General features: G+C 51.8%; 1 protein-coding gene across 1 annotated transcript in view; it reads right to left on the bottom strand.

Moving 5' to 3' along the window:
* Positions 1-24,279, bottom strand: part of GNA15 (G protein subunit alpha 15) — a 28,080-nt gene that overhangs the window by 1,947 nt on the left and 1,854 nt on the right. The window contains exons 2-6 of the mRNA XM_055371213.2: positions 12,917-13,101; positions 11,302-11,456; positions 9,753-9,881; positions 5,860-5,989; positions 3,902-4,055 (exon numbers count right to left, since the gene is read on the bottom strand). Coding sequence (XP_055227188.1) covers positions 3,902-4,055; positions 5,860-5,989; positions 9,753-9,881; positions 11,302-11,456; positions 12,917-13,101 — 753 coding nt within the window. The remainder of the gene's footprint in view (positions 1-3,901; positions 4,056-5,859; positions 5,990-9,752; positions 9,882-11,301; positions 11,457-12,916; positions 13,102-24,279) is intronic.

The following is a 24,279-nucleotide window of genomic DNA, read 5'->3' as shown; positions in this document are numbered from 1 at the left end:
CTCCCAAAGTATGGTTTCTTATTATTATCACAAATATTATTCGGCACAGCGGAGGGTAGGGCTGGGAGTCAGCAAAGAGTGCACCAGTCACTTGTGCTGGGAGACAAGGATGAGTCATGGGTGGTTCCCTTTGACTTGAATGAAAAAAATATCTACCTTATCCTGTTCCCAAATTCTCTAAACTATGAGCTGATTCCCAGGGCTGCTTGGCAAGGAAGAGGGGCTGTCCAGGCCACCATCCTGGAACAACTTGACGTCTATCTCCCAGACCCTGAATCTTGTGGGTATAATTGGCTAAAATTGGCCTCATGGGCTCTGAGACATGACAAGACCAGGGATCAAAACCTGGTGACTTCACCAAAGTTTATGTTTACTGATTGTGGACCTGGTGTCAAGCATGTACTAAGGACTCATCTACTATGGTTGCTTGTATATTGAGGTGAACAGTGTCCACCAAAATTCATGTCCACCTGGAACTTCAGAATATGACTTTTAGAAATCGGATATTTGCAGATGTAATTAGTTAAGTTAAATTAGGTCATGGCTGGGCATGATGGCTCACGCCTGTAATCCTAGCACTTTGGGAGGCCAAGGCAGGTGGATGACAGATGTGTGGTTGGGCCCAGGAGTTCCAGATCAGCCTGGGCAACATGGCAAAACCCTGTCTCTACAGAGATATACAAAAATTACCCAGGTGTGGTGGTGTGCGCCTGTAGTCCCAGCAACTCAAGAGGCTGAGGTGGGAGGATCACCTGTGCCCAGGAGGTTGAGGCTGCAGTGAACTGTGATCTCACCACTGGACTCTAGCCTGGGCAACAGAGCAAGACCTTGTCTCAAAAAAAAAAAAAAAAAGAGGTCATACCAAAGTATGGGCCCTAAATCCAATGACTGGTGGCCTTATAACAACAGGAGAGGACACGTAAAGGCATGGTGAGAAGACAGCTATGTGAACATGGAGGCAGAGATTGCAGTGATATGTCTACAAGCTAAGGATTGTAGGCCACCACCAGAAGCTGAGAGAGAAGCATGGAATGGATTTTCCCTTAGAGCCTCCAAAAGGAACCAACCTTGCCAATACCTTAACTTTGGACTTCTGTTGTTTTCTGTTGTTTTAAGCCACCCAGTTTGTGGTACTTTGTTACGGCATCCCCAGGACATGAAGGCCAGTTATCTCCAAGATGGCTGCCGTCACTTCCTTCCCTCCCTGTATGCATGTGTTATGCTGCCTTCAAGAGGTGGAGTCTCTTTCTTTTGAATCCAGGCTGATATGAGTGATGTGCTTGACAAATAGAATGTGGCAGAGTAACGTCTGACACTTCTGAGGCCATCATGAGAAGCAGCTTCCACCTGGGCTGAAGTCTGTCTACCCTGAGGCAGCCATATTGTGAGTAAGCTCAAACCATGTGAGGAGGCTGTGGATCATGAGGCCCCAGATGGAGACAGAGAGAACAGGGGAGGTGGAAAAGGAGAGAGAGACTAGAAGAAAGGGGAGGAGAGAGAGATGAGATGGGAGAGGCAGGCAGGGAGAGACACAGAGAGAGAGGCCAAGAGTGCCAAGAGAACCAAGGCACCAGACATATGGGGGAAGAAGCCATCTTGGAAGTTTATCTCCAATCCCGTAGAGCCCAGCTGATGTCACATGGATCAGAGATGAACTTACCCAGTTCAAACTTTCCCAAATTCCTGACCCACAAAATCATAAGCAAAGGAAAATGGCCAGTTTGTCACTAAGTTTGGGGATGGTTTGTTACTCGGCAGTAGCTAAGCAGGACACCCGCCACCACACTTTATCCTCACAGTGGTGTTCTGGGGAAAGTGCTAGTGAATATGTACCTTCCCCACGTTGGTCCCTGGATTAACCACAACTCTGCCTCCCCTTTGTAAAATATACTAAGTGGTGCCCAACAATAGATGGTGTTTCTCTGTAGTTGCCCTGTGGCCCTTTCACCCTCTGGATGGACTGAGAGTTTGTTCCCAAACCTGTTTTTGCCCGTTGTACGTGTCTTGATTCGTATGCAATTAAAAGAAACGTTATGCAAATCTGTAGCTACAAGTGCCGCATGAAAGAAGGTCGTTGTATTAGAAAACTAAGCTGTGTGCTTTGGAAACATTGTTCAAAGCTCTGCTTTAAAAATTAAAGAGAAAGGCCAGGTGTGGTGGCTCACGCCTGTAATCCCAGCACTTTGAGGCCGAGGCGGGTGGATCACCTGAGGTCGGGAGTTCAAGTCCAGCCTGACCAACATGGAGAAACTCTGTCTCTACTAAAAACACAAAATTAGCCAGGCGTGGTGGCTCATGCCTGCAATCCCAGCTACTCGGGAGGCTGAGGCAGGAGAATTGCTTGAACCCAGGAGGCGGAGGTTGCGGTGAGCCGAGATTGTGCCATTGCGCTCCAGCCTGGGCAAAAAGAGTGAAACTCCATCTCAAAAAAAAAAAAAAAGAAGAAATTAAAGAAAAAATAGGCTGGGCACTATGGCTCACGCCTGTAATCCCAGCACTTTGGGAGGCCGAGACAGGTGGATCACTAGGTCAGGAGATTGAGACCATCCTGGGTAACACGATGAAACCCCATCTCGACCAAAAATACAAAAAATTAGCCAGACGTGGTGGCGGGTGCCTGTAATCCCAGCTACTCGGGAGGCTGAGGCAGCAGAATGGTGTGAACCCAGGAGGCAGAGCTTGCAGTGAGCTGAGATTGAGCCACTGCACTCCAGCCTGGGCAGCAGAGCGAGACTCCGTCTCAAAAAACAAACAAAAAAATTAAAGAAAAAATGGATTAAAGAAAAAGAAATTGCTATCCAATTAGGGATAGATGAGATCACTATGAAAGATTAGAAAAAGAAACGTTCTGGCCAGATGCAGTGGCTCACGCCCATAATCCCAGCACTTTGGGAGGCTGAGGTAGGTGGATCACTTGAGGTCAGTTCGAGACCAGCCTGACCAACATGGTGAAACCCCATCTCTACTAAAAACAGGACAAGAAACTACTAAAAATTAGCCAGGCTTGGTGGCACGTGCCTGTAATCGCAGCTACTTGGGAGGCTGAGGCAGGAGAATCGCTTGAACCCGGGAGTTGGAGGTTGCCATGAGCCAAGATCGCACCACTGTACTCCAGCCTGGGTGACAGAGTGAGACTCTGTCTCAAAAAGAAAAAATAGAAGAAAGAAAGAAAAGAAAAAGAATCATTCTTAAAACCTAGGCAGATTCTGGAAATAGTAGACAATCTTTCCAGATGTGCTTTACAACAGTGACCTCTACATAGCAAACCCATGCTTGAAGGATCTTGGCTCAAACCCCAAATGTTGGCCAACAAGCATGAAATAAAATGTTTGGCCGGGCGTGGTGGCTCCTGTCTATAATCCTAGCACTTTGGGAGGCTGAGGCGGGTGGATCAGGAGGTCAAGTGATCGAGACTATCCTGGTCAACATGGTGAAATCCCGTCTTTTCGTACTAAAAACACAAAAATTAGCTGGGCGTGGTGGCACGCACCTGTAGTTCCAGCTACTAGGGAGGCTGAGGTGGGAGAATCGCTTGAACTCTGGAGGGAAAGGTTGCAGTGAGCCGAGATCACGCCACTGCACTCCAGCCTGGCGACAGAGCAAGACTCTGTCTCAAAAATAAATAAATAAATAAAATGTTTAAGGTGTACATGATATGCTACGTCTTTTTAGAATTCCTCACTTTACTCAGTTCCGAGGGCCTCTGCTATTTTATTCCATTCCACAGAAGGGAAAACAGATTCAATGAGGTTGGGCAGTGGATGGAGCTGAGTCTAGAACGCGGGTCTGATCCTATGCGAAACTTCCGGTGACTCCAGGCTGAAGTAGAGCCTGGATTAGCATCTCTCTTCGGAGCTGCTTTTGGGAGTTGAAGGGTATAGAAAGTTCTAGAACTACTTACCCTGGAAACTGGGGAAATAGGTAGCCAGGTGGGAGGTGGGGATTTTCTCCTCCAGGATGTCGGTTTTGTTGAGAAAGAGGATGACGGATGTGCTCTTGAACCAGGGTAGTTCCAGGATAGTCCCAAACAAGGCGAGGCTCTCCTTCATGCGGTTCTGTGTTGGGGGCAGAAGCAGGTTAGTGCTTCAACCAGCCAGGTGGGACAGGAAACCCTCCCATCGCGGAGACGGGGCTGTTGGCTCCAGGGGCATGGGCTCACCCCTATCTGCCTGGCTGGGGCTGAGGCGGGTGTGCCCGTGTTTCCATATGGACAGCTGCCTGGGTGTGCCTGACATGGTTTTGTGCCTGTGCTGGTTGGAAGTGTGTCCTCCTGAAATTCATGTGCCCCCAGAGCTTCAGAGTGTGACCTTATCTGGAGAGAGATTCTTGAACTCCTGGCCTCCCGGCGTGCTGGGGTTATAGGCATGAACCACCGCACCTGGCCTGGAGATAGGGTCTTTGAAGAGGTGGTTAAGGTGAGGCGATAACTAGAATACGGTGGCCCTCAAGTCCGTGACTGCTGTCCTCATAAGAAGAGGGAGACCTGGCTGGGCGCGGCAGCTCACGGCTGTAATCCTAGCACTTTGGGAGGCCAAGGCGGGCAGATCACCTGAGGCCAGGAGTTGGAGACCAGCCTGGCTGATATGGTGAAACCCCGTTTCTACCAAAAGTACAAAAAATTAGCCGGGCATGATGGCAGGTGCCTGTAAACCCAGCTACTCGGGAGGCTGAGGCAGGAAAATCGCTTGAACCCGGGAGGCGGAGGTTGCAGTGAGCTGAGACCGCACCACTGCACTCTAGCCTGGGCGACAAAAGCAAGACTGTCCCTTCTCAAAAAAAAAAAGTACAATAAGGTCTCAAATGCCTTGTGTTATGGGGTATATCATGTTTCCCCAAAATTCATACGTTCAAGTCCTAACCCCCTAGAACCTCAGTTTGTGACCTTCTTTGGAAACAGGGCCATCACACGCGGAATTAACCCAGATGAGGTCGTACTGGAGTACGGTGGGCCCTGATCCTAGACGACTGGTGTACTTATTAAAAGAGGATATTGGCCGGGCACAGTGGCTCACGCCTGTAATCCCAGCACTTTGGGAGGCCGAGGCGGGCGGATCACGAGGTCAGGAGATTGAGACCATCCTGGCTAACATGGTGAAACCCCCTCTCTTCTAAGAATACAAAAAAAAAAAAAAATTAGCCGAGCGTGGTGGCGGGTGCCTGTAATCCCACCTACTCCGGAGGCTGAGGCAGGAGAATGGTGTGAACCCGGGAGGCAGAGTTTCCAGTAAACCAAAATCGCGCCACTGCACTCCAGCCTGTGCGTGTGCGTGCATGTGTGTGTGCACGCATGTGTGTGCCTGTGTGCCTGTGTGTGCGTGTGTGCATGTGTGTATGCATGTACGCGTGTGCGTGTGCGTGCATGTGTGTAGTGCATGTGTGTGATGTGTGTGTTCATGTGTGTGCACGTGTGTACATATGCATGTATTGTGCACGTGCATGCATGCAAGTGTGCATGTGTGTGATGCATGTGTGCTCATGTGCGTGTATTGTGCATGTGCACTGCGTGTGTACATGTACATGTGTCCCGTGTGTGCACGTGTGTATGTGCATGTATTATGCACGTGTCTGTGCGTGTTCGTGTGCATGTATTGTGTAAGTGCATGTGTGCATGTGCGTGTGTGCACTGTAGTGTGTGTGTGTGTGTGTGTCTGGGGTCCTGACCAAACAAATGCTGTAGGTCTGTGTCTTGGGTTGCTGCAATCTGACCACAAAAGGCTGAAGGGTCAAGTTCATAGCCATGCTGGGCACACACAGGCCCGTTCAAGAGCAGGGACCCCTCCCTTTCTGCACCAGAGCTTCCTGCTCAGGTGAGGGTCCCTGGGCCAACAAGTGGGCAGGGTGAGGGAGGCGGTGGCGCACCTCCTGGTTGTTCTCCTCCAGGCACTGGTCGTATTCACTCAGTGAGGCCAGGTAGATGAGGGCAATCACGTTCTCGAAACAATGGATCCATTTCTTACGCTCTGACTTCTGGCCCCCGACGTCCACGATCCTACAGGGAACGGAGGTGCCCCCTTTCAGAGCTCAGGAGCCTGCTCCGTGACACCCCCAACCCCCATCACGTCTGGGATATGCCAAGATCCATAATAGCGACAGCAAGAATAGGTGCTAGCGTCTCGTGGATTTGCCATGTCATTCCCGCAAGGCAAGGATGAGCCTTACGCCCATTTTACAGATGAGAAGCCTGAGATCCAGGGAGGAGAGGGGACTTTCCCAAGCTTCTACTGTGCTGGGCTGCCTGCTTTCTACCCCCACATTAGAGGGGAGCAGGTCGGACAGATCTGAGATGTGCCCTGGTGCTGGCTGGGCGACCCGGCGGAGGAAATTGCCAAACATCTCCAAAACTCAGTTTTCCCATCTGTGCTATGGGGCTCCTGTGCTCTGGCTGGCCATGGGCATGTCCAGTGGCCACACAGATGGGAATGAGGGCTGTTCCCAGAGCACACGTCCTCCCCTCCATCTGTGACTCAGCCCCACGCACCGTAACAAAAGCCTGAACCCTGCCCCCACCTTCCTGTTCTCTCTCTTCTGAGAAATGTGGGTCGCTGATAACCATCTGTGCGTCATTTCCCTGGGGATGCAACCGTTACTCAGGAAGTCCCAGAGCAGAGGCTTTGGACGGGCCCGGCCCAGGGCCTCAAGCAAGAAGGGACTTGCCCCATTGCACAGGAGGGGAAACCGGGACTGATGATGAAGCAGTTAGGCTGCAGCTGCTGGATGTGTCTCCTGATCCCTGAGACCCATTCCTCCCATGCGTCCTCAGAGTCCCTCAAACCCCACATCTAGAGCCAGACGGGGTAAGCAGCCGTCGAGAGGGGGCTCTGGAGACTGAGACGGGAGTGGGATCGGCAACTGACCAGTTGGGAACTGTGGGCATCACCTCTCATCTCGGGTCTCAGTGTCCTCTGAGCCCTCACTCCATTCATTCGTCTCACTCCTGGGCCACACCTAAAAATCACTTCCTTGGCCCAGACTTCCCCATGATTTCCCAGCCTCTACCTTCACTCCTAAACTTTTATCCACCCACCCACCCATCCATCCGCCCATCCACCCACCCACCCATCCATCCACCCATCCACCCACCCACCCATCCATCCACCCATCCAGCCATTCACTCATCCATCCATCTATCCATCTACCCATCTATCCATCCATCCATCATCCATCCACCTGTCCACCTATTTACGAAATCCACCCACCGACCCACCCATCCATCTCTCCATTTACTCATCCATCCACCCATCTGTCCACCCATTACCCATCTACCCATCTATCCACTCACTCATTCACCCATCTACCCATCCACCCCCCCTCCCACCCATCCACTCATCCATTCATCCACTCATCCATTCATCCATTCATCCATCCACCCATCTACCCATTCATTCATCCATCCATCCACTCATCCACCCATCCATCTATTCATTCACTCATCCATCCATCTATCCCCATCTATCTACCCATCTATTCATCCATCCATCATCCACCCGCCTGTCCACCCATTTACTCAATCCACCCATCCATCCATCTCTTCATCTACTCATCTATCCATCCACCCATCTATTCACCCATTATCCATCTACTCATCCATCCATCTACCCATCTATCCACTCACTCGTCCACCCATGTACCCATCCACCCACCCACACCCCCATCCACTCATCCATTCATCCATCCATTCATCCACTCATCCATCCATCCTTCACTCACCCATCCACCCATTTATTCATTCATTCATCCATCACCTGCCACCCATCTACCCATTCATTCATCCATCCATCCACTCATCCACCCATCCATCCATGCATTCACCCACCCATTCATCCATCCATTCATCCATCCCACCCACCCATCCATCCATCCACTCATCCACCCATCCATCCACTCATCCACCCATCCATCCATGCATTCACCCACCCATTCATCCATCCCACCCACCCATCCATCTATCCACTCATCCATCCATCCTTCACTCACCAATCCACCCACCCATCCATTCACCCATCACCCATCCACCCATCTACCCATTAATTCATCCATCCACTCATTCACCCATCCATCCACCCATTCATCCACCCATCCATCCATCCATCCATCCATCCACCCACTCATCCCTCTTTCAATCCATCCATCTATCCATCCATTCATCCATCCACCCACTCATCCATCTATCCGTTGATTCATCCACTCATCCATCCTCCCACTCCATCCATCCACTCATCTATCCCTCAACTTATCCATCCATCTATTCATCTATCCATCCACCCATTCATCCACCCATCCATTCCCTTCCATCTTTCCTTTTTTTTTTTTTTTTTTTTTAAAGATTCCCAGACCAAGTATCTCTCCCATAGAAGTCATCCTTGGGTACTAACACTACTATTGTGTCCCGGAGCTGGTTCCTTCTGGTGGGTTCTTGGTCTCGCTGACTTCAAGAATGAAGCCGCAGACCTTCACAGTAAGTGTTACAGCTCTTAAAGGTGGTGTGGACCCAAAGAATGAGCAGCGGCAAGATTTATTGTGAAGAGCGAAAGAACAAAGCTTCCACAGCGTGGAAGGGGACCCGAGGGGGTTGCCCCCATTCCATCTTTCCAACCATCCACCCACATTTACCAACTTCTACTCTGACTTTTAGCTATTCACTAAAGAAGCAGAAGAATCAAACTCAGCCCCTAACCTTGTGAGGCTCTCCATCTTGTAGAGGAGACCCACAGAAAACAGATAAATTATGAACCTTCCTAGTAAGGACTATCGAAGAGGCCAAAACAATAGGTTTGGGGGATTTAGGGAAAGGAAGGCCAAATAGGGGTAGGTCAAACACAATCGCTGTCTCTGGGCATCACTTTGCACCCCTGCTCAGCTCCCCGCCATCAGCCCATGGAAACAGATCTTGCTAAGGTCACCAGTGACCCTCTAACTGCCAATCCCAGAGTCATTCTTCTCACTGTATTCTTGACCTTTCCTTTCCTGACCTTTGACATTGGCCATTGCTCTGCTGGGTTAGGGTTAGGGTGCTGCACTGGCCATTCCCACCTCTGTCTGCCAGCTAAGGTGGTGTCCAGCCACCTCCCCAATCCCCCTAGGCCCCTCAGACTCAACCTGTCCCAAAGGACTCCATCACCACCTTTTCATCCTCCAGCCCACCAGCTCCACTGTCTACCCCCATCACCTTGACAAAAAACTCAGGTGTCATTTTTGACTTCCTGTTCTAATTCCCACACTCATCCAGTCCTGCCCATTCCACATCAGAAACAACTCTTGCCCATCCCTTCCTTTCCATCCCCACGCCCACTGTCCTGGCTCCTCCTTTTTCTGAGTTTCCTGACTTCCAGCCTCACACTCTAGTCCATCCCCCAGTGTTGATGACTACAGGGATCACCTCTGAGCTCCCCAGACCAGGCCTCCCCAGGCCTGGTCCTGACTGTATAGTCTCTATTTCCTCCTCCCCAGCAGCCCCTTCAGGGTTAGGACTACTGAACTCCTATTCATCTTTCAAAACCCCATTAATGTTCCCTCCTCCAAGAAGATATTCCCTCCTGGATCTCTGATGCCTCAACCTGGGCTCCTACAGGTCCCAGTCCTGACTACCTGGGGGCCTGGAGGTGTCTACATGGAGCTTTGCTTCCCCTAGCTTGGCAGCTCCTTGAAGGCTGGGCCTAAGAAACTCCTATTCATCCCTCAGGGCCCCAGCTCCTTTGCCCTTCCTACAGGAAGCCTTCCCTACCCCCTAGGCTGGGCCTAGGTGGAGCGCTCACCGCAGGTTGGTTTTCTGCACGGAGAAGCAGTACTCGTTGATGCCAGTGGTGGGCATGCGGCTGCGGAGCACGTCCTGAGCTGTGGGGACATAGCCCTCCTCGGTGATGCGCTCCAGGTGGGACAGGTAGCTGCAGAGCAAGGAGTCCTGAGGCCCAGCCTTGCAGCCAGCCTCCCTTTGCTTCCCAGGCCCCACAAAAGGCCCAGCAAGGACCCTGCTGGGGGAGGAGAGCTCCCTGGGTGGGGGTGGGGTCCCTGGAGTTGGCAGATGGCCCAGGAGCGTCCCCCACCTGAGGCAACGGAGCCCCAAAGAAAAGCAGCTTCACACGCAGAGCAGGGTGACCCGAAGGATGGCGTGACATGAGGAATGGCCTCATCGAGAAGTGGTGTCCCCCGGGAGAGCTGCTATGCCAGGGGTGGCGCTGCCCCAAGAATGCTGGTAGCCTGGGAACAGTCTTCCCAGACATCAAGCCACCTTGGACATCCACCATCACACCTAGTACAGGATCCCACTAGGAATAGGGTCACCCCCAGAACAGGGTCTCCCCTGGAACAGAGTCCCCCCTAAAACAGGGTCACTCTAGGAACAGGGTCCCCCCAGGAACAGGGTCCCCCCAAGAACAGGGTCACTCCAGGAACAGGGTCCCCCCAGAATAGGGTCCCTTCAGAAACAGGGTCACCCCCAGAAAAGGGTCCCTTCTAAAACAGGGTCACTCTAGGAACAGGTTCCCGCCAGGAATAGGGTCACTCCGGGAACAGGGTTCTCTAGGAATAGGGTTCCCCCAGGAACAAGGTCCCCCCAAGAACAGGGTCACTCTAGGAATACAGTCCCCCCAGGAACAGGATCACCCCTAGGAACAGGGTCACTCCAGGAAAAGGATCAACCCCAGAACAGGATCCCCCAGGAAACAGGGTCTCCCTGGGAACAGAGTCACCCCCGGGAACAGGGTCCCCCCAGAAACAGGGTCACCCCTGAAACAGGGTCCTCGCAGGAACAGGGACTCCAAGGCCCAGGGTCACTCCAGGAGCAGGGTTCTCCAGGAATAGGGTTCCCCCCAGGATAAGGGTTCCCCCCAAGAACAGGGTCACTCTAGGAATACGGTTCCCCCAGGAACAGCGTCATCCCTGAAACAGGGTCCTCTCAGGAACAGGGACCCCCAGGCACAGGGTCACTCTAGGAACAGGATCCCCCCAGAACAGGGTCTCCCCAAGGAACTGGATTCCCTCAGGAACAGAGTCACTCCTAGAACAGAGTCCCCCTATGAATAGGGTCATTCCAAGAACAAATTCACCCCCAGAACAGAGTCTCAAGGAACAGGGTCCACCCAGGAACAAGGTCATTCCACGAAGGGAGTTCCCCCAGGAAAAGGGTCACCCCCAGAACAGGGTCCCCCAGGAATTAGGGTCCCCCTGGAAGGACTTCATCCTGGAGCAGGACCACCTCACAGCCCATCTGCGCCCACAATATCTCCTGCTGCAGGAAGCCAGCCAGCCTGGCCCCTGCCCTCAGCCCCTCCACACGCGCCCATCCCCCGCAGACCCCAGACTCACTACACGGCTGAATCCAGCAGGTGGAATTCCCGCCGGCGCTCATAGCAGGCCCGGATGCCGGCATCCCTCCACAGCCACTGCATGGCGGCAGCGTAGCGCTTCTCAAACGTGGTCACTTTATAGGGGTCCTGGCTCATGACCAGGCTAGCGTGGTGCTGGGGAGGGAGGACGGGGGCAGTTAGGGTAGCCTTTCTGAGTGGGGCTGCCCTCCGCAGGCATCTCTGCAAGCCCCCGCGTCCCTCCCTGAAACATGCTCTCTTCCCACTGCTCTCCTTCTTCCCCAGAGCTTCTGAGCCCCCCGCACACTTCTGATTTGTCCTCCGTCTGTTCTTGCATGGATCCCCAGAGGGAAAAGCACAGGCCACCACATGAGGGACTGCAGAGGGCACATGTGCTCGGGCGAGCCCAGGCTCAGGGGGAGCATGGCACCCACAGGGGTCAAGGGCCTCCTTGGCACCCAGCCCCGCTCTTTACACTAGCTGGCTCCCAGGAAGCACGGCACTCACAGTCCCCCCATTCTACAGATGAAGCGACTAAGACACAGAGGACTGAAGCAATCTGCCCTTCAGAAGTCCCCCAGAGGCGCGTGAACCCTGAGCTGCCCGCCAGACTCTGGGATTCCCCTTCTTTTCCCCAAACAGCCCTAGCTCCCTCCAGGCACTCGCGTTGCTCAGACCTTTGTGATGGACTCTGAGGGTTGTGTGTGCATTTCTCTGTGTTTGTTCATGTACAAGCGTGCTCGTGTGTGTGTGTATAGATGTACACATGTGCATGGGTGTGTATGGGTGTGTGATTTGTTTGCATATTTGTGTGTGGGGCACGCGCATATATCCTTGGCTGTATTTGTGGGTGCGTGCATAGGTGTGCTTGTGTGTGCATTTGTATGTGTGCACACATGTGCGTGCATGTGCATGGGGGGATTGCATGCAGGCATGTGTGTATCCTTGTGAGTTTGTGTATGTGCATGTGTGTATGTGTGTGCATGTGGGAATTTGCATGCATGCTTGTGTGTGTTTATGTGCATGTGTGTGCATGTGGGAATTTGCATGCATTCTTGTGTGTGTGTGTACACGTGCATGGGCGTGTTTGGGTGTGTACGTTTGTGTGTGCACTTATTTGTGTGCATCTGTGTGGGAGCATCTGCATGGATCCTTGTGTGCATTTGTGTGTGTGCACATGTGTGCACGTGTGTGCATGTATATGTGTATACTTATGTGCGCACTTGTATGTATGCACACGTGCACGTGTGTGCATTCATTTGTGTATGTGTGTGGGTGTGTGCATGTGGGCATGTGTGTGTATCTTTGTGAGCATGTAGGTATGTGTGTGTCCTTGTGTGCATGTCTGTGTGTGTGTGCATACATGTGTGTGTGTGCATTTATGCGTGTGTACTTGTGTGCGCACTTGTATGTATGCACATATGTCTGGAGGACATGGCCCTGCCCCAGGGTCTGGGGACCCTTCCCTGCCTGCCCTGCCCGCCCTGCCCTGCCCTGCCCTGCCCTGAAGTCTGGGGAACTTGGCCCTGCTCCGGGGTCTGGGGAACCCTGTCCTGGGCCCCTGCCTGCCCTGGGCCCCTGCCTGCCCTGGGCCCCTGCCTGCCCTGGCGGCTCACCTTGCTCTCAGGCCTGCTGAATGGAATCTGCAGCCGCTCCATGGCCTCGATCATGGCCCGCATGGACACGAAGATGTTCTGGTAGACCAGGGGCCGGAAGCCCTTGCGCTCCTCCTCCGAGTAGCCGGCGCCGTGGATGATCCGCATCTGCTTGATGAAGGTACTCTTCCCGCTCTCGCCTGGGCCTGGGGATGGAGCAGCAGAACCGCTCAGCCCTCCACGGGACTCCCACCCCCGACACCCCCAACCCCACGTCAGACACCGCCAACTCCACGCCAGGCCTCCTGGGTTCAAACCCCGGTGCAGCCGGGACCTCACTCAGTGACCCTAGGCTAGCGGCTTTGCCGCTCTGTGCCTCGGTTTCCCCATCTGTAAAACATGAACCTCAGGCTGGGCACGGTGGCTCATGCCTGTAGTCCCAGCACTTTGGGAGGCTGAGGCAGGCGGATCACCTGAGGTCGGGAGTTAGAGACCAACCTGGTAAACATGGCGAAACCCCGTCTCTATTAAAAATACAAAATTAGCCGGGTGTGGTGGCTCACGCCTGTAATCCCAGCTACGCAGGAGGCTGAGGCAGGAGAATCGCTTGAACCTGGGAGGCAGAGATTGCAGTGAGCTGAGATCACACCATTGTACTCCAGCCTGAGCGACAGAGCGAGATTCTGTCTCAAAAAAACAAAACAAAACAAACAAACAAACAAAAAAACAAAACATGGACCTCAACAGACCATGCCTGCTGCATCAAACTGAGGGCCAAATGAATTGATTATAAAATGCTCACGGTAAGGGTCGCAAACTCCGGCTCCCTGAGGGCCAGATCCAGCTATTTTTGTGTGGCCAGAAAGTTTTTGTTTTTGTTTTCTTTTTCTTTTTTCTTTTTTTTTTTTTTGAGACGGAGTCTCGCTCTGTCACCCAGGCTAGAGTGCGGTGGCGCGATCTCGGCTCACTGCAAGCTCCGCCTCCTGGGTTCACGCCATTCTCCCGCCTCAGCCTCCCGAGTAGCTGGGACTACAGGCGCCCACCACCACGCCCGGCTAATTTTTTTTGTATTTTTAGTAGAGACGGGGTTTCACCGTGGTCTCGACCTCGTGATCCACCCGCCTCGGCCTCCCAAAGTGCTGGGATTACAAGCGTGAGCCACCGCGCCTGGCCAGTTTTTGTGTTTTTAATATTTTTTATGGTTATGGTTCTTATGGGTTTTTTTCTTTTTTCTTTTTTTCTTTTTTTTTAGACAGAGTCTCTGTTGCCCAGGCTGGAGTGCAATGGCACAATCTCGGCTGACTGCAACCTCTGGCTCCCAGGTTCGAGTGATTCTCCTCCCTCAGCCTCCCAAGTAGCTGGGGTAACAGGCGCGCGCCACCACACCTAGTTAATTTTTGTATTTTTAGTACAGTTGGGGTTTCACCATGTTAGCCAGACTGGTCTCAAATTCCTGGGCTCAAGTGATCCGTCCGCCTCGGCCTCCCAAAGTGCTGGGATTACAGGCGTGAGCCACTGTGCCTGGCCTATTTTTATTATTTATCATAACAATACTAATATGTATTATTATTTGCTACAATAGTTTCAGGTAGAGAAACTTTTACGAAAGAAATAACATAGGATAAATAGGGCAAGGAGTAATTAGGTGACTACGATAGCCACGCAGTCAAGGAAGGCCTCTCAGTGGAAGTGATTTGTGAAGGCCGGAAGGTCGCTGTCAAAATCTTAGAGGGCACACCAGGCGACAGTAACAGCTCGTGCAAAGGCCCTGGGGCAGGGCCGCACCTGGCATATTGGAGGAACAGTGAGGAGGCCCTTGTGGCTGGAGCAGAGTGAGACAGGGGAGAGAGGGAGGAGGGGAGGGTGGGTTGTGCTGGGCCTTGTGGGTTGCAGGGAGGTCTTGGGCTTTGACCCTGAGGGACTTGGGAGCCATGGAGGGCTGTGGGCAGAGGAGAGACTGGCCCTGACTCAGGTGCTCACAGGCACCCTCTGCTGGCTGCTGCAGGGAGGACAGGCTGTGGGGGGTGGTCTGGGGGAGCCCGGACCAGGGCAGTGGGGACTGCGTTGGTTCAGGTGAGCAACCGTGGGGCTGGACCAAGGTGGCTGTCATGGAGCTGGAGAGGAGAGGACATATTTGAAAGACACTGAGGAGACAGAATCGACCTGACCTTGCTGACAGATGGTACAAAATCTGGCAGGGTCCTTGCAGGGCCAGCCACAGAATTTCTGGGGCTGGGTGCAAGCTGAAACTTCAGGCTCTTCTGAGCCTGGAACCCTCTGGGACAGCCCAGTTTGCGCACCTGCCAAACCGGCCCTGGGTCCGGGATACTGATGCTGGAGTCTTCAAGAGCCTGCGACTAGAGGTTCAAAGACACCAGCTCAGCCCCCCGCTAAGCTCTGACATCCCAAGGCTGCCCTTCCCCCTCTCTGTGTCTCAATTTTCTCATCTGTAAAATGGGTATGATCCACCAGGTGGGAGGTGGGGGCTGGAGGCTTGCCCAGCATCTCGTCTGGCTCCTGGGGGCACCAGCATGGGCCCCATCCAGCGATGGGAGAGGGGATGGGACTGCTTCTGCCTCCAGGGTTGGCGTGCAGAGGGCGGGGGTGGGGATCGGTGCAGACAGGACTTGATCGAGCAAGCGGCGGCAAAAAGGGAAGGAGTGGCTTGGTTGGGGTCCAGAAAGAGGAAATGGGAGCAGAGGAGAAGGCCAGAGCACAGAGAAGGGGCGGGGGTGTCACCTCCCATCTCCCCGAAGGGCTGTCTCCAACGCCTCCAACTCCACCTAGCAGGTGCCACCTGCACACTGGAGAGCCATGGGGGCAGGTCGGGGGTGGCCGCCTCGCCTCTCCAGTCCTCAGTTTCTCCAGGGGTCATGTCTATTTGGCTCAAAGTCAAGAAACAGGCTTTTCTCGGCTGGGCACGGTGGCTCACGCTATAATCTCCGCACTTTGGGAGGCTGAGGTGGCCAGATCACTTGAGGTCAGGAGTTCGAGACCAGCCTGGCCAACACAGTGAAACTCTGTCTCTACTAAATATACAAAAATTAGCGGGGCATGCTGGTGGGCGCCTGTAATCCCAGCTATTCGAGAGGCTGAGGCAGAAGAATTGCTTGAACCTGAGGCAGAGGTTGCAGTGAGCTGAGATCGTGCCACTACACTCCAGCCTGGGTGACAGAGTGAGGCTCCGTCTCAAAAAAAAAAAAAAGGAATAAAGAAAAAGGCTTTTCTCTTGCTATAAAGGACGTTCACATGGAAATTGGGAAAACTGGCAAATTGCAAATCAGGACTGTGTGTTAGCGGAGGGCACTGTGTCATGCTTTTGATCAAGGTCCCTCAGTGTTTTTCCTTCTCAGTGCAACTCAAACTCGCTGAGTATTTATGGAGTAAAAGGTATCAGGGGCCAGGCACAGTGGTTCATGCCTGTAATCCCAGCACTTTGGGAGGCCGAGGCGGGTGGATCACCTGAGGTCAGGAGTTCGAGACCAGCCTGACCAATATGGTGAAATACAAAAATTACTACTAAAAATACAAAAATTAGCTGGGCGTGGTGGTGGGCGCCAGTAATCCCAGCTACTCGGGAGGCTGAGGCAGCAGAATTGCTTCAACCTGGGAGGAAGAGGTTGCAGTGAGCCGAGATCACACCACTGCACTCCAGCCTGGGTGACAGAGTGAGACTCTATCTCAAAAATAAAAAAATAAAAAAAGGTACCAGGTCTGCAACTTAGTCAAAAATGGTTCAGAAAACAGTGTATATGCTTGGGCATGGTGTAGCGGCTCATGCCTATAAATCCAGTGCTTTGGGAAGCTAAGGGGCGGGGGGGCTTGGGCCAAGGAGTTCAAGACCACCCTGGGCAACATAGTGAGACCCCATCTCTACAAAAAAAAAATATATATATATATATATATATTTAGTCAGACGCAGTGGTGCACACTGGTAGTTACAGCTACTCATGAAGCTGAGGCAGGAGGATCATTTGAGCCCAGGAGGTTGAGGCTGCAGTGAGCCATGATCACACCACTGCACTCCACTCCAGCCTGGGTGACAGAACAAGACCTTGTCTCAAAAAAAAAAAAGTTTCCAAAAAAAATTAAAAACTAGGGCTGGGCGCGGTGGCTCACGCCTGTAATCCCAGCACTTTGGGAAGCTGAGGCAGGCAGATCACCAGGTCAGGAGTTCGAGACCAGCCTGACCAACATGGTGAAACCCTGTCTCTACTAAAAATACAAAACCCTGTCTCTACTAAAAATACAAAAATTAGCTGGGCATGGTGGCGCGCACCTGTAATCCCAGCTACTCAGGAGGCTGAGGCAGAATTGCTTGAACCTGGGAGGCAGAGGCTGCAGTGAGCCGAGATCATGCCACTGCACTCCAGCCTGGGTGACAGAGCCAGACTCTGTCTCAAAAAAAATAAAAATAAAGGGCCGGGCGTGGTGACTCATGCCTGTAATCCCAGCACTTTGGGAGGCCGAGGTGGGCGGATCACGAGGTCAGGAGATCGAGACCATCCTGGCTAACACGGTGAAACCCCGTCTCTACTAAAAATACAAAAAATTAGCCGGGCGTGGTGGCGGGTGCCTGTAGTCCCAGCTACTCAGGAGGCTGAGGCAGGAGAATGGCGTGAACCCAGGAGGCGGAGCTTGCAATGAGCTGAGATCACGCCACTGCACTCCAGCCTGGGTGACAGAGCAAGACTCCGTCTCAAAAATAAATAAATAAAATATAAATAAATAAATAAATAAATAAACAAACAAACTACTCAAACGACAACATCCCCCAGGTCCACAATCTGAAATTCTCTGATGCAGAGCTGTGAGAGCTTCAGATTCCAGAATTTATTGCATGTTAGGACGGGGACATGTCAACTCACAATATTCCTGCAGCAGAATGTAGGAATGGAGTCAGTGCAATAAACAAACATCCTCCCGCCCGTTTCTTTGAGTTTCTCATGGAGACACTATGGGGGACCATCCAGTTTTTGGAGCTTTGGCTATTTGGGGCTAGTAGCAGAGGGAATTGTGAGCTTGCTGGCCCTTGACTGGGTGTCCCCGGTGAGCTAAGAGCTGGAGTCCCACCATCTCTCCTGAGCCTCACCACGAGAGGGGGACAACTCTTTTTTTTTTTTTTTTTTTTTGAGAGGGAGTCTTTCTTGCTCTATTGCCCAGGCTGGAGTGCAGTGTCGCGATCTCGGCTCACTGTAAGCTCCACCTCCCGGGTTCACGCCATTCTTCTGCCTCAGCTTCCTGAGTAGCTGGGACTACAGGCGCCCACCACCACGCCCAGCTAATTTTTTTTGTTTTTTTGGTAGAGACGGGGTTTCACCGTGTTAGCCAGGATGGTCTCGATCTCCTGACCTTGTGATCCACCCGCCTCGTCCTCCCAAAGTGCTGGGATTACAGGCGTGAGCCACTGCGCCCAGCAAAGAGAGGGACAACTCTTAGCCCTGTTTTCATGTGGGGAAACTGAGTCTTGGGGCCGTTGAGGGAATTGCTGTGGGTCGCACAATTCCTTCGATGGTCCTGGTGAGTGGCAGACTGGAATTCAAACTCAGTTCTGTTTGAGTCCAGAGCCTATGGGCTTTTATTTATTATTATTATTATTATTATTATTATTATTATTATTATTATTGAGACAGGGTCTCACTCTGTCACCCAGGCTAGAGTGCAGTGGCTTGATATTGGCTCACTGCAACCTCCACCTCATGGGTTTCAAGTGATTCTCCTGCCTCAACCTCCAGACTAGTTGGCATTACAGGTGTGCACCACCGTGTCCGGCTAATTTTTGTATTTTTAGTAGAGACAGGGTTTTGCTATTTTGGCCAGGCTGGTCTCGAACTCCTGGCCTCAAGGGATCCACTTGCCTTGGCCTCCCAAAGTACTGGGATTACAGGCATGAGCCACCTTGAGCCTATGGGTTTCTAAATTATTATACCTGGAGGTTCCTTTACCCTGCCTGAATAGTTATAACAATCATAATAAAAATCACAGCTAGCATGATTTAAATCTTACCGTCTTCCCAACCCCGAGCCCAGAGACTCTACGGATCCCCAGTTAATCCTCACAGATTCTATGATTTTCCCATTTGCAGATGAGACACGGAGGACCAGAGAGGTTTAGTGACTTGCCTTGGGTCACACAGCAAGTGGAACCCCAGGGGAGTAAACTTGGGGTCGTGTGAGTCCTTCACCAACAAAATGGGACACGGCCAGTCGAGCTGGGGTAGGTGTCATTAACATGTCTGTTAAAGTGATGTTTTTACAGACTCTGGGAGGCTCGACAGCTCCTTGGGGTGCGGCATTGAGCCCAACTGCCAATGACTGGACTTTTTGAGCTCCTGTCCCCCAATTGCCTTCCAACCCTCAGATCTTCTTCTTCCTTTTTTTTACTTTTTGTTTTTATTTTTATTTTTTGATATAGAGTCTGGCTCTGTCACACAGACTGGAGTGCAATGGTGTGATCTCAGCACACCGCAACCTCCACCTCCCAGGTTCAAGCGATTCTCCTGCCTCAGCCTCCCAAGCAGCTGGGATTAGAGGCGTGCACCACCACACCCAGCTAATTTTTGTGTTTTTAGTTTCACCATGTTGGCCAGACTGGTCTTGAACTCCTGGCCTCAAGTGATCCACCCCTCCTCAGCCTCCCAAAGTGCTGGGATGACAGGCCTGAGCCACCGCGCCCAGCCAGGACTGGACCTTTTGGGCTCCTGTCCCCCAGTTGTCTTCCAACTCTCAGATCTTAGTTTGCCCCAAAAGTGCAGAGAACAAACAGAAGTCTCGGCAAGCAACAGTTGGCTTTATTTTGTGATGCACTGATTTTTTTTTTCCTCTTCTGCTTTGTTATAGGAAATAAATGATAATCCTGTTGCCACCTGCGACACAGATTTGATGACTCAGGGATGGGTCATCACCCGAAGCCTGAAGAGCTGCATGAGAACCCCCTCTTTGCAGTCCATTGCTGTCCTGAAGCCTCAAAGGATTCTGGGACCTCTCCAGTGCCCCCCGACCCCCAGACAGCCCCCAGCCCCTGGATAGAAATGGGGGGAGTGATCTGTTTTAGGACACCCCCAAAGGCCATGCGGCCCAGACGGGAAGTTCCTGCTTCCTCCTGGGCACAGAGGAGGAGAGGAGGAAGTAGAACCGGCAGATGCCAGGAAGGAACTGGGTTAACCGTGCCAAGCCCCAGTCATCACAAGGCAACTGGAGCCAGCTATGTGCACAGAGTCCAGCACCAGGCCCTCACAGGAAACGCAGCTGCTGGGGAAGTGGGGGGCCAGGCCGGGCAGCTGCAGGGGCAGGAGGCTCGGCCTCTCAGTCCCGCTCTGGCTCAGACTAGCTGCTGACCCCCAATAAATCCTGCTGCCTCCTTGGGCCTCATTTTCCCCATCTGGCACTGGGGTTCTGTGGTATTTCTGTCCCCCAAGGCAGGCGAACAGGGCAGTCAGGAGCATGGACTTTGGAACCAGAATTCTAGGTGCGAGTCTCAGCTGTGTGACCTTGGGCAAGTCGCTCTGCCTCTCTGAGCCTCAGTTTATCCTTTGGGGGAAATTAGCAGTGCCTGCCTCAAAGTGCTAAGAACAGGCCGGGCACAATGGCTCACATCTCTAATCTCGTCACTTTGGGGAGGCCAAGGCAGGTGGATCACCTGAGGTCAGGAGTTCGAGACCAGCCTGGCTAACATGGTGAAACCCCGTCTCTACTAAAAATACAAAAATTAGCCGGGTGTGATGGTGCACACTTGTAGTCCCAGCTACTCAGGAAGCTGAGGCAAGAGGATTGCTTGAACCCAGGAGGCAAAGGTTGCCGTGAGCCGAGATCACGCCACTGCACTCCAACCGGGGTGATAGAGTAAGACTCTGTCTCAAAAAAAAAAAATAAAAAATAAAATGTTTAAAGTGCTAAGGACATAACTGGTCCCTTTCACAGCTTTATTTTCCTGTTTTTGTTGTTGTTCACTTTCTTTTCTTCTCTTTTTTTGTTTTTGTTTAGAGACTGGGTCTTGCAATGTTGTCCAGGCTGGTCTTGAACTCCTGGGCTCAAGCAGTCCTCCTGCCTTAGCCTCCCGAGTAACTGGGACTACAGGCATGTGCCACCATACCCGGCTCACGACTTCATTCTGACTCTCCCCCTTCCCCAATATGAGGGTTGCTTCATGTCAGGGACAGACCCACCCCCACCCCGGTCCTTTTTGCCATCTTCCTCAAAAGGATCAGCCACCTCCAGGTAAAAAAAAACAGCTTTTGGATTCAATTCCTGTTTCCAAGAAGGGACAGAGGTCTGGAGGCTGCCCTCAGACCTGCCTCCAGGATGAGGTGGTTTAAACCCCAGTCCACAGTGCTACATCAGTGCCTGGGGACATGGATGACATCCCCTGCCCTCCATCAGTAGAAGGGGCTTCCTGCTTTGAGGCTGGCTGAGTAGTGCCCAGAGTGGTATGTGGAAGGGACTTTCCCAGCTCCAGGAAGATATGATACAGTGTCTGGGGGAAGTTCTCCCCAAAAATGATTCATTCATTCATTCATTCATTCATTCAGCATTTCTTGAGCATCTACTATATGGCAGGCTCATTGTACACCTGTGCTAGATGCTGGAGACACAGGGATGAAGAAGACAGATGTGGTCCCTACCCTTTTGTTGCTTGCTGTATAGCTGGAGAGATAAACAATAAACAAGTAAACAAATAGTGAGGGCCAGGAAGAAAAATCAAACAGAGTAAGGGGAAGGAGAAGATAGGACTGTCTTTATAGCTAGGGTAGTCAGGGAAGACTTCTCTGAGGAGGCGACACTTGGGTTGAGACCTACATGGAGTGAAAGGGCCAGCCAGGCAAAGGTCAGGGATAAATGACCTTGAAGTATTCGAGGAAAGAGCACTAAAAGTGATAAACCCCTAGCTTGATAGATCAAGAAAAAAATGAGCAAAGGCAGAAATGATCGATACCAAGAGCAAAAGAGAGGACATCACTGCAGATCCTACAGACAGTAGCAGGAGAGCAAGGGAATGTTATAAATGTTATGCCAATAAATTTGATAACACAGGTAAAATGGACAAATTATTTGAAAGACACAAATGATCAAAACCCACACAAGAAGAAGTAGATAGCCTAAGTAGCCCTATTTATTTAAAATAATAAGACATATTGATATGATATGTCATAATGTGACATAATATGACACATTAATATGTCAAATATAGATAGATAGATAGATAGATAGATAGATAGATAGATAGATTTTTCTTTTTTTGAGATGGAGTTTCACTCTTATTGCCTAGGCTGGAGTTCAGTGGTGTGATCTTGGCTCACTGCAACCTCTGCCTCCAAGTTCGAGCAATTCTCCTGCCTCACCCTCCCAAGTAGCTGGGACTACAGGTGTGCACCACCACGCCCGGCTAATTTTTGTATTTTTAGTAGAGACAGGGTTTCACCACGTTAGCCAGGATGGTCTCGATCTCCTGACCTCATGATCCACCCTCCTCGGCCCCCCAAAGTGCTGTGATTGCAGGCATGAGCCACCGCGCCCGGCCCTGATTTTTTATATTTTTAGTAGAGACGGGGTTTCACCGTGTTAGCCAGGATGTTCTCAACCTCCTGACCTCATGATCTGCCCACCTTGGCCTCCCAAAGTGCTGGGATTACAGGCGTGAGCCACCACGCCTGGCCTTTTTTTTTTTTTTTTTTTTTTTTGAGACAGAGTCAGCTTTGCTCTGTCACCCAGGCTGGAGTGCAGTGGCATGATCATAGCTCACTGCAGCCTCAACCTCCCTGGCTCAAGTGATCCTCTCACCTCAGTCTCCCAAGTAGTTGGAACTACAGGTGTGCACCACCATGCCTGGCTAATTATTTTATTTATTTATTTATTTTAGAGACTGGGTCTTGCTATGTTGCCCAGGCTGGTCTGAAACTCCTAAGCTCAAGCGATCCTCCCACCTAGGCCTCCCAAAGTGCTAAGATTACAGGAATGAACCACTATGCCCTGCTGAAATATTCTTTTATCTAGTTCAGTAAGAGGGATCAAGGCTAGAGTTGAAAGGGCCTTTGACTGGGTGCAGTGGCTCACGCCTGTAATCCCCACACTTTGGGAGGCCAAGGTGGTAGGATCACCTGAGGTCAGGGGTTTGAGACCAGCCTGGCCAACATGGTGAAACCCCATCTCTACTAAAAATACAAAAATTAGCCGGGTGTGGTAGTGTGCACCAGTAGTCCCAGCTACTCAGGAGACTGAGGCAGGAGAATCACTTGAACCCAGGAGGCGGAGGTTGCAGTGAGCTGAGATCTCACCACTGCACTCCAACCTGGGGGACAGAGCAAGACTCAATCTAAAAAAAAAAAAGAGGCTGGGCGCGGTGGCTCATGCCTGTAATCCCAACACTTTGGGAGGCCAAGGCGGGTTGATCACCAGGTCAGGAGTTCGAGACCAGCCTGGCCAACATGGTGGAACCCCATCTCTACTAAAAATACAAAAAAAAAAAAAAAAATTAACTGGGCATAGTGGCGCGTGCCTATAATCCCAGCTACTCAAGAGGCTGAGACAGGAGAATTGCTTGAACCCGGGAGGCGGAGGTTGCAGTGAGTTGAGATCGCACCACTGCACTCCAGCCTGGGTGATAGAGCAAGACTCCATCTCAAAAAAATAAAAAATAAAAATAAGAAAAGAAAAAAGAAAGAAAGGGCCCCCAGTGAAGGTGCAGTTCCTGGGGGTCCCCTCCATCCCACTCGATGTTCCCTCTCTTTCCTCTCGGGCGGCCTCTTCCCACTGAACGAGGAAAGGACGATAGCGACCATCACGGGATGATCAAGTTCTTTGCCCGGGGCAGACAAACGTGAGTCCAGAAGACTTGAGACCTTCTCCAGCCCCCAACCCAGAGCTCGGGGATGCCAGGAGACCCTCCCAGGCTAGCATGCCCGGGCTTAGGCCAATGGGGCCATAATCAGGGAAAGGTAGTTGGGGAAACAAGCTACGGGAATGAGAAGACCTTGAGGTTTCAGAGATCAGAATTTTTTTTTTTTTTTTTGAGACGGAGTTTTGTTCTTGTTGCCCAGGCTGGGGTGCAATGGGGCAATCCTGGCTCACTGCAGCCTCCACCTCCCGGTTTCAAGCGATTCTCCTGCCTCAGCCTCCCCAGTAGCTGGGATTACAGGCACATGCCACCACACCCGGCTAATTTTTTTGTATTTTGAGTAGAGATGGGGTTTCGCCACGTTGACCAGGCTGATCTCGAACTCCTGGCCTCAAGTGATCTGCCCGCCTTGGCGTCCCAAAGTGCTGGGATTACAGGCGTGATTTATTTATTCATTTTATTTATATTTATTTATTTATTGACAATGAGTCTTGCTCTGTCATCCAGGCTGGAGTGCAGTGGCCCGACCTCAGCTCACTGCAACCTCTGCCTCC

This window comes from Gorilla gorilla, chromosome 20 (assembly GCF_029281585.2).
Source record: "Gorilla gorilla gorilla isolate KB3781 chromosome 20, NHGRI_mGorGor1-v2.1_pri, whole genome shotgun sequence".
Lineage (NCBI taxonomy): Eukaryota > Metazoa > Chordata > Mammalia > Primates > Hominidae > Gorilla > Gorilla gorilla.
Note: the sequence above shows the minus strand (reverse complement) of the source record. Positions and strands in the feature narration are given on the sequence as shown.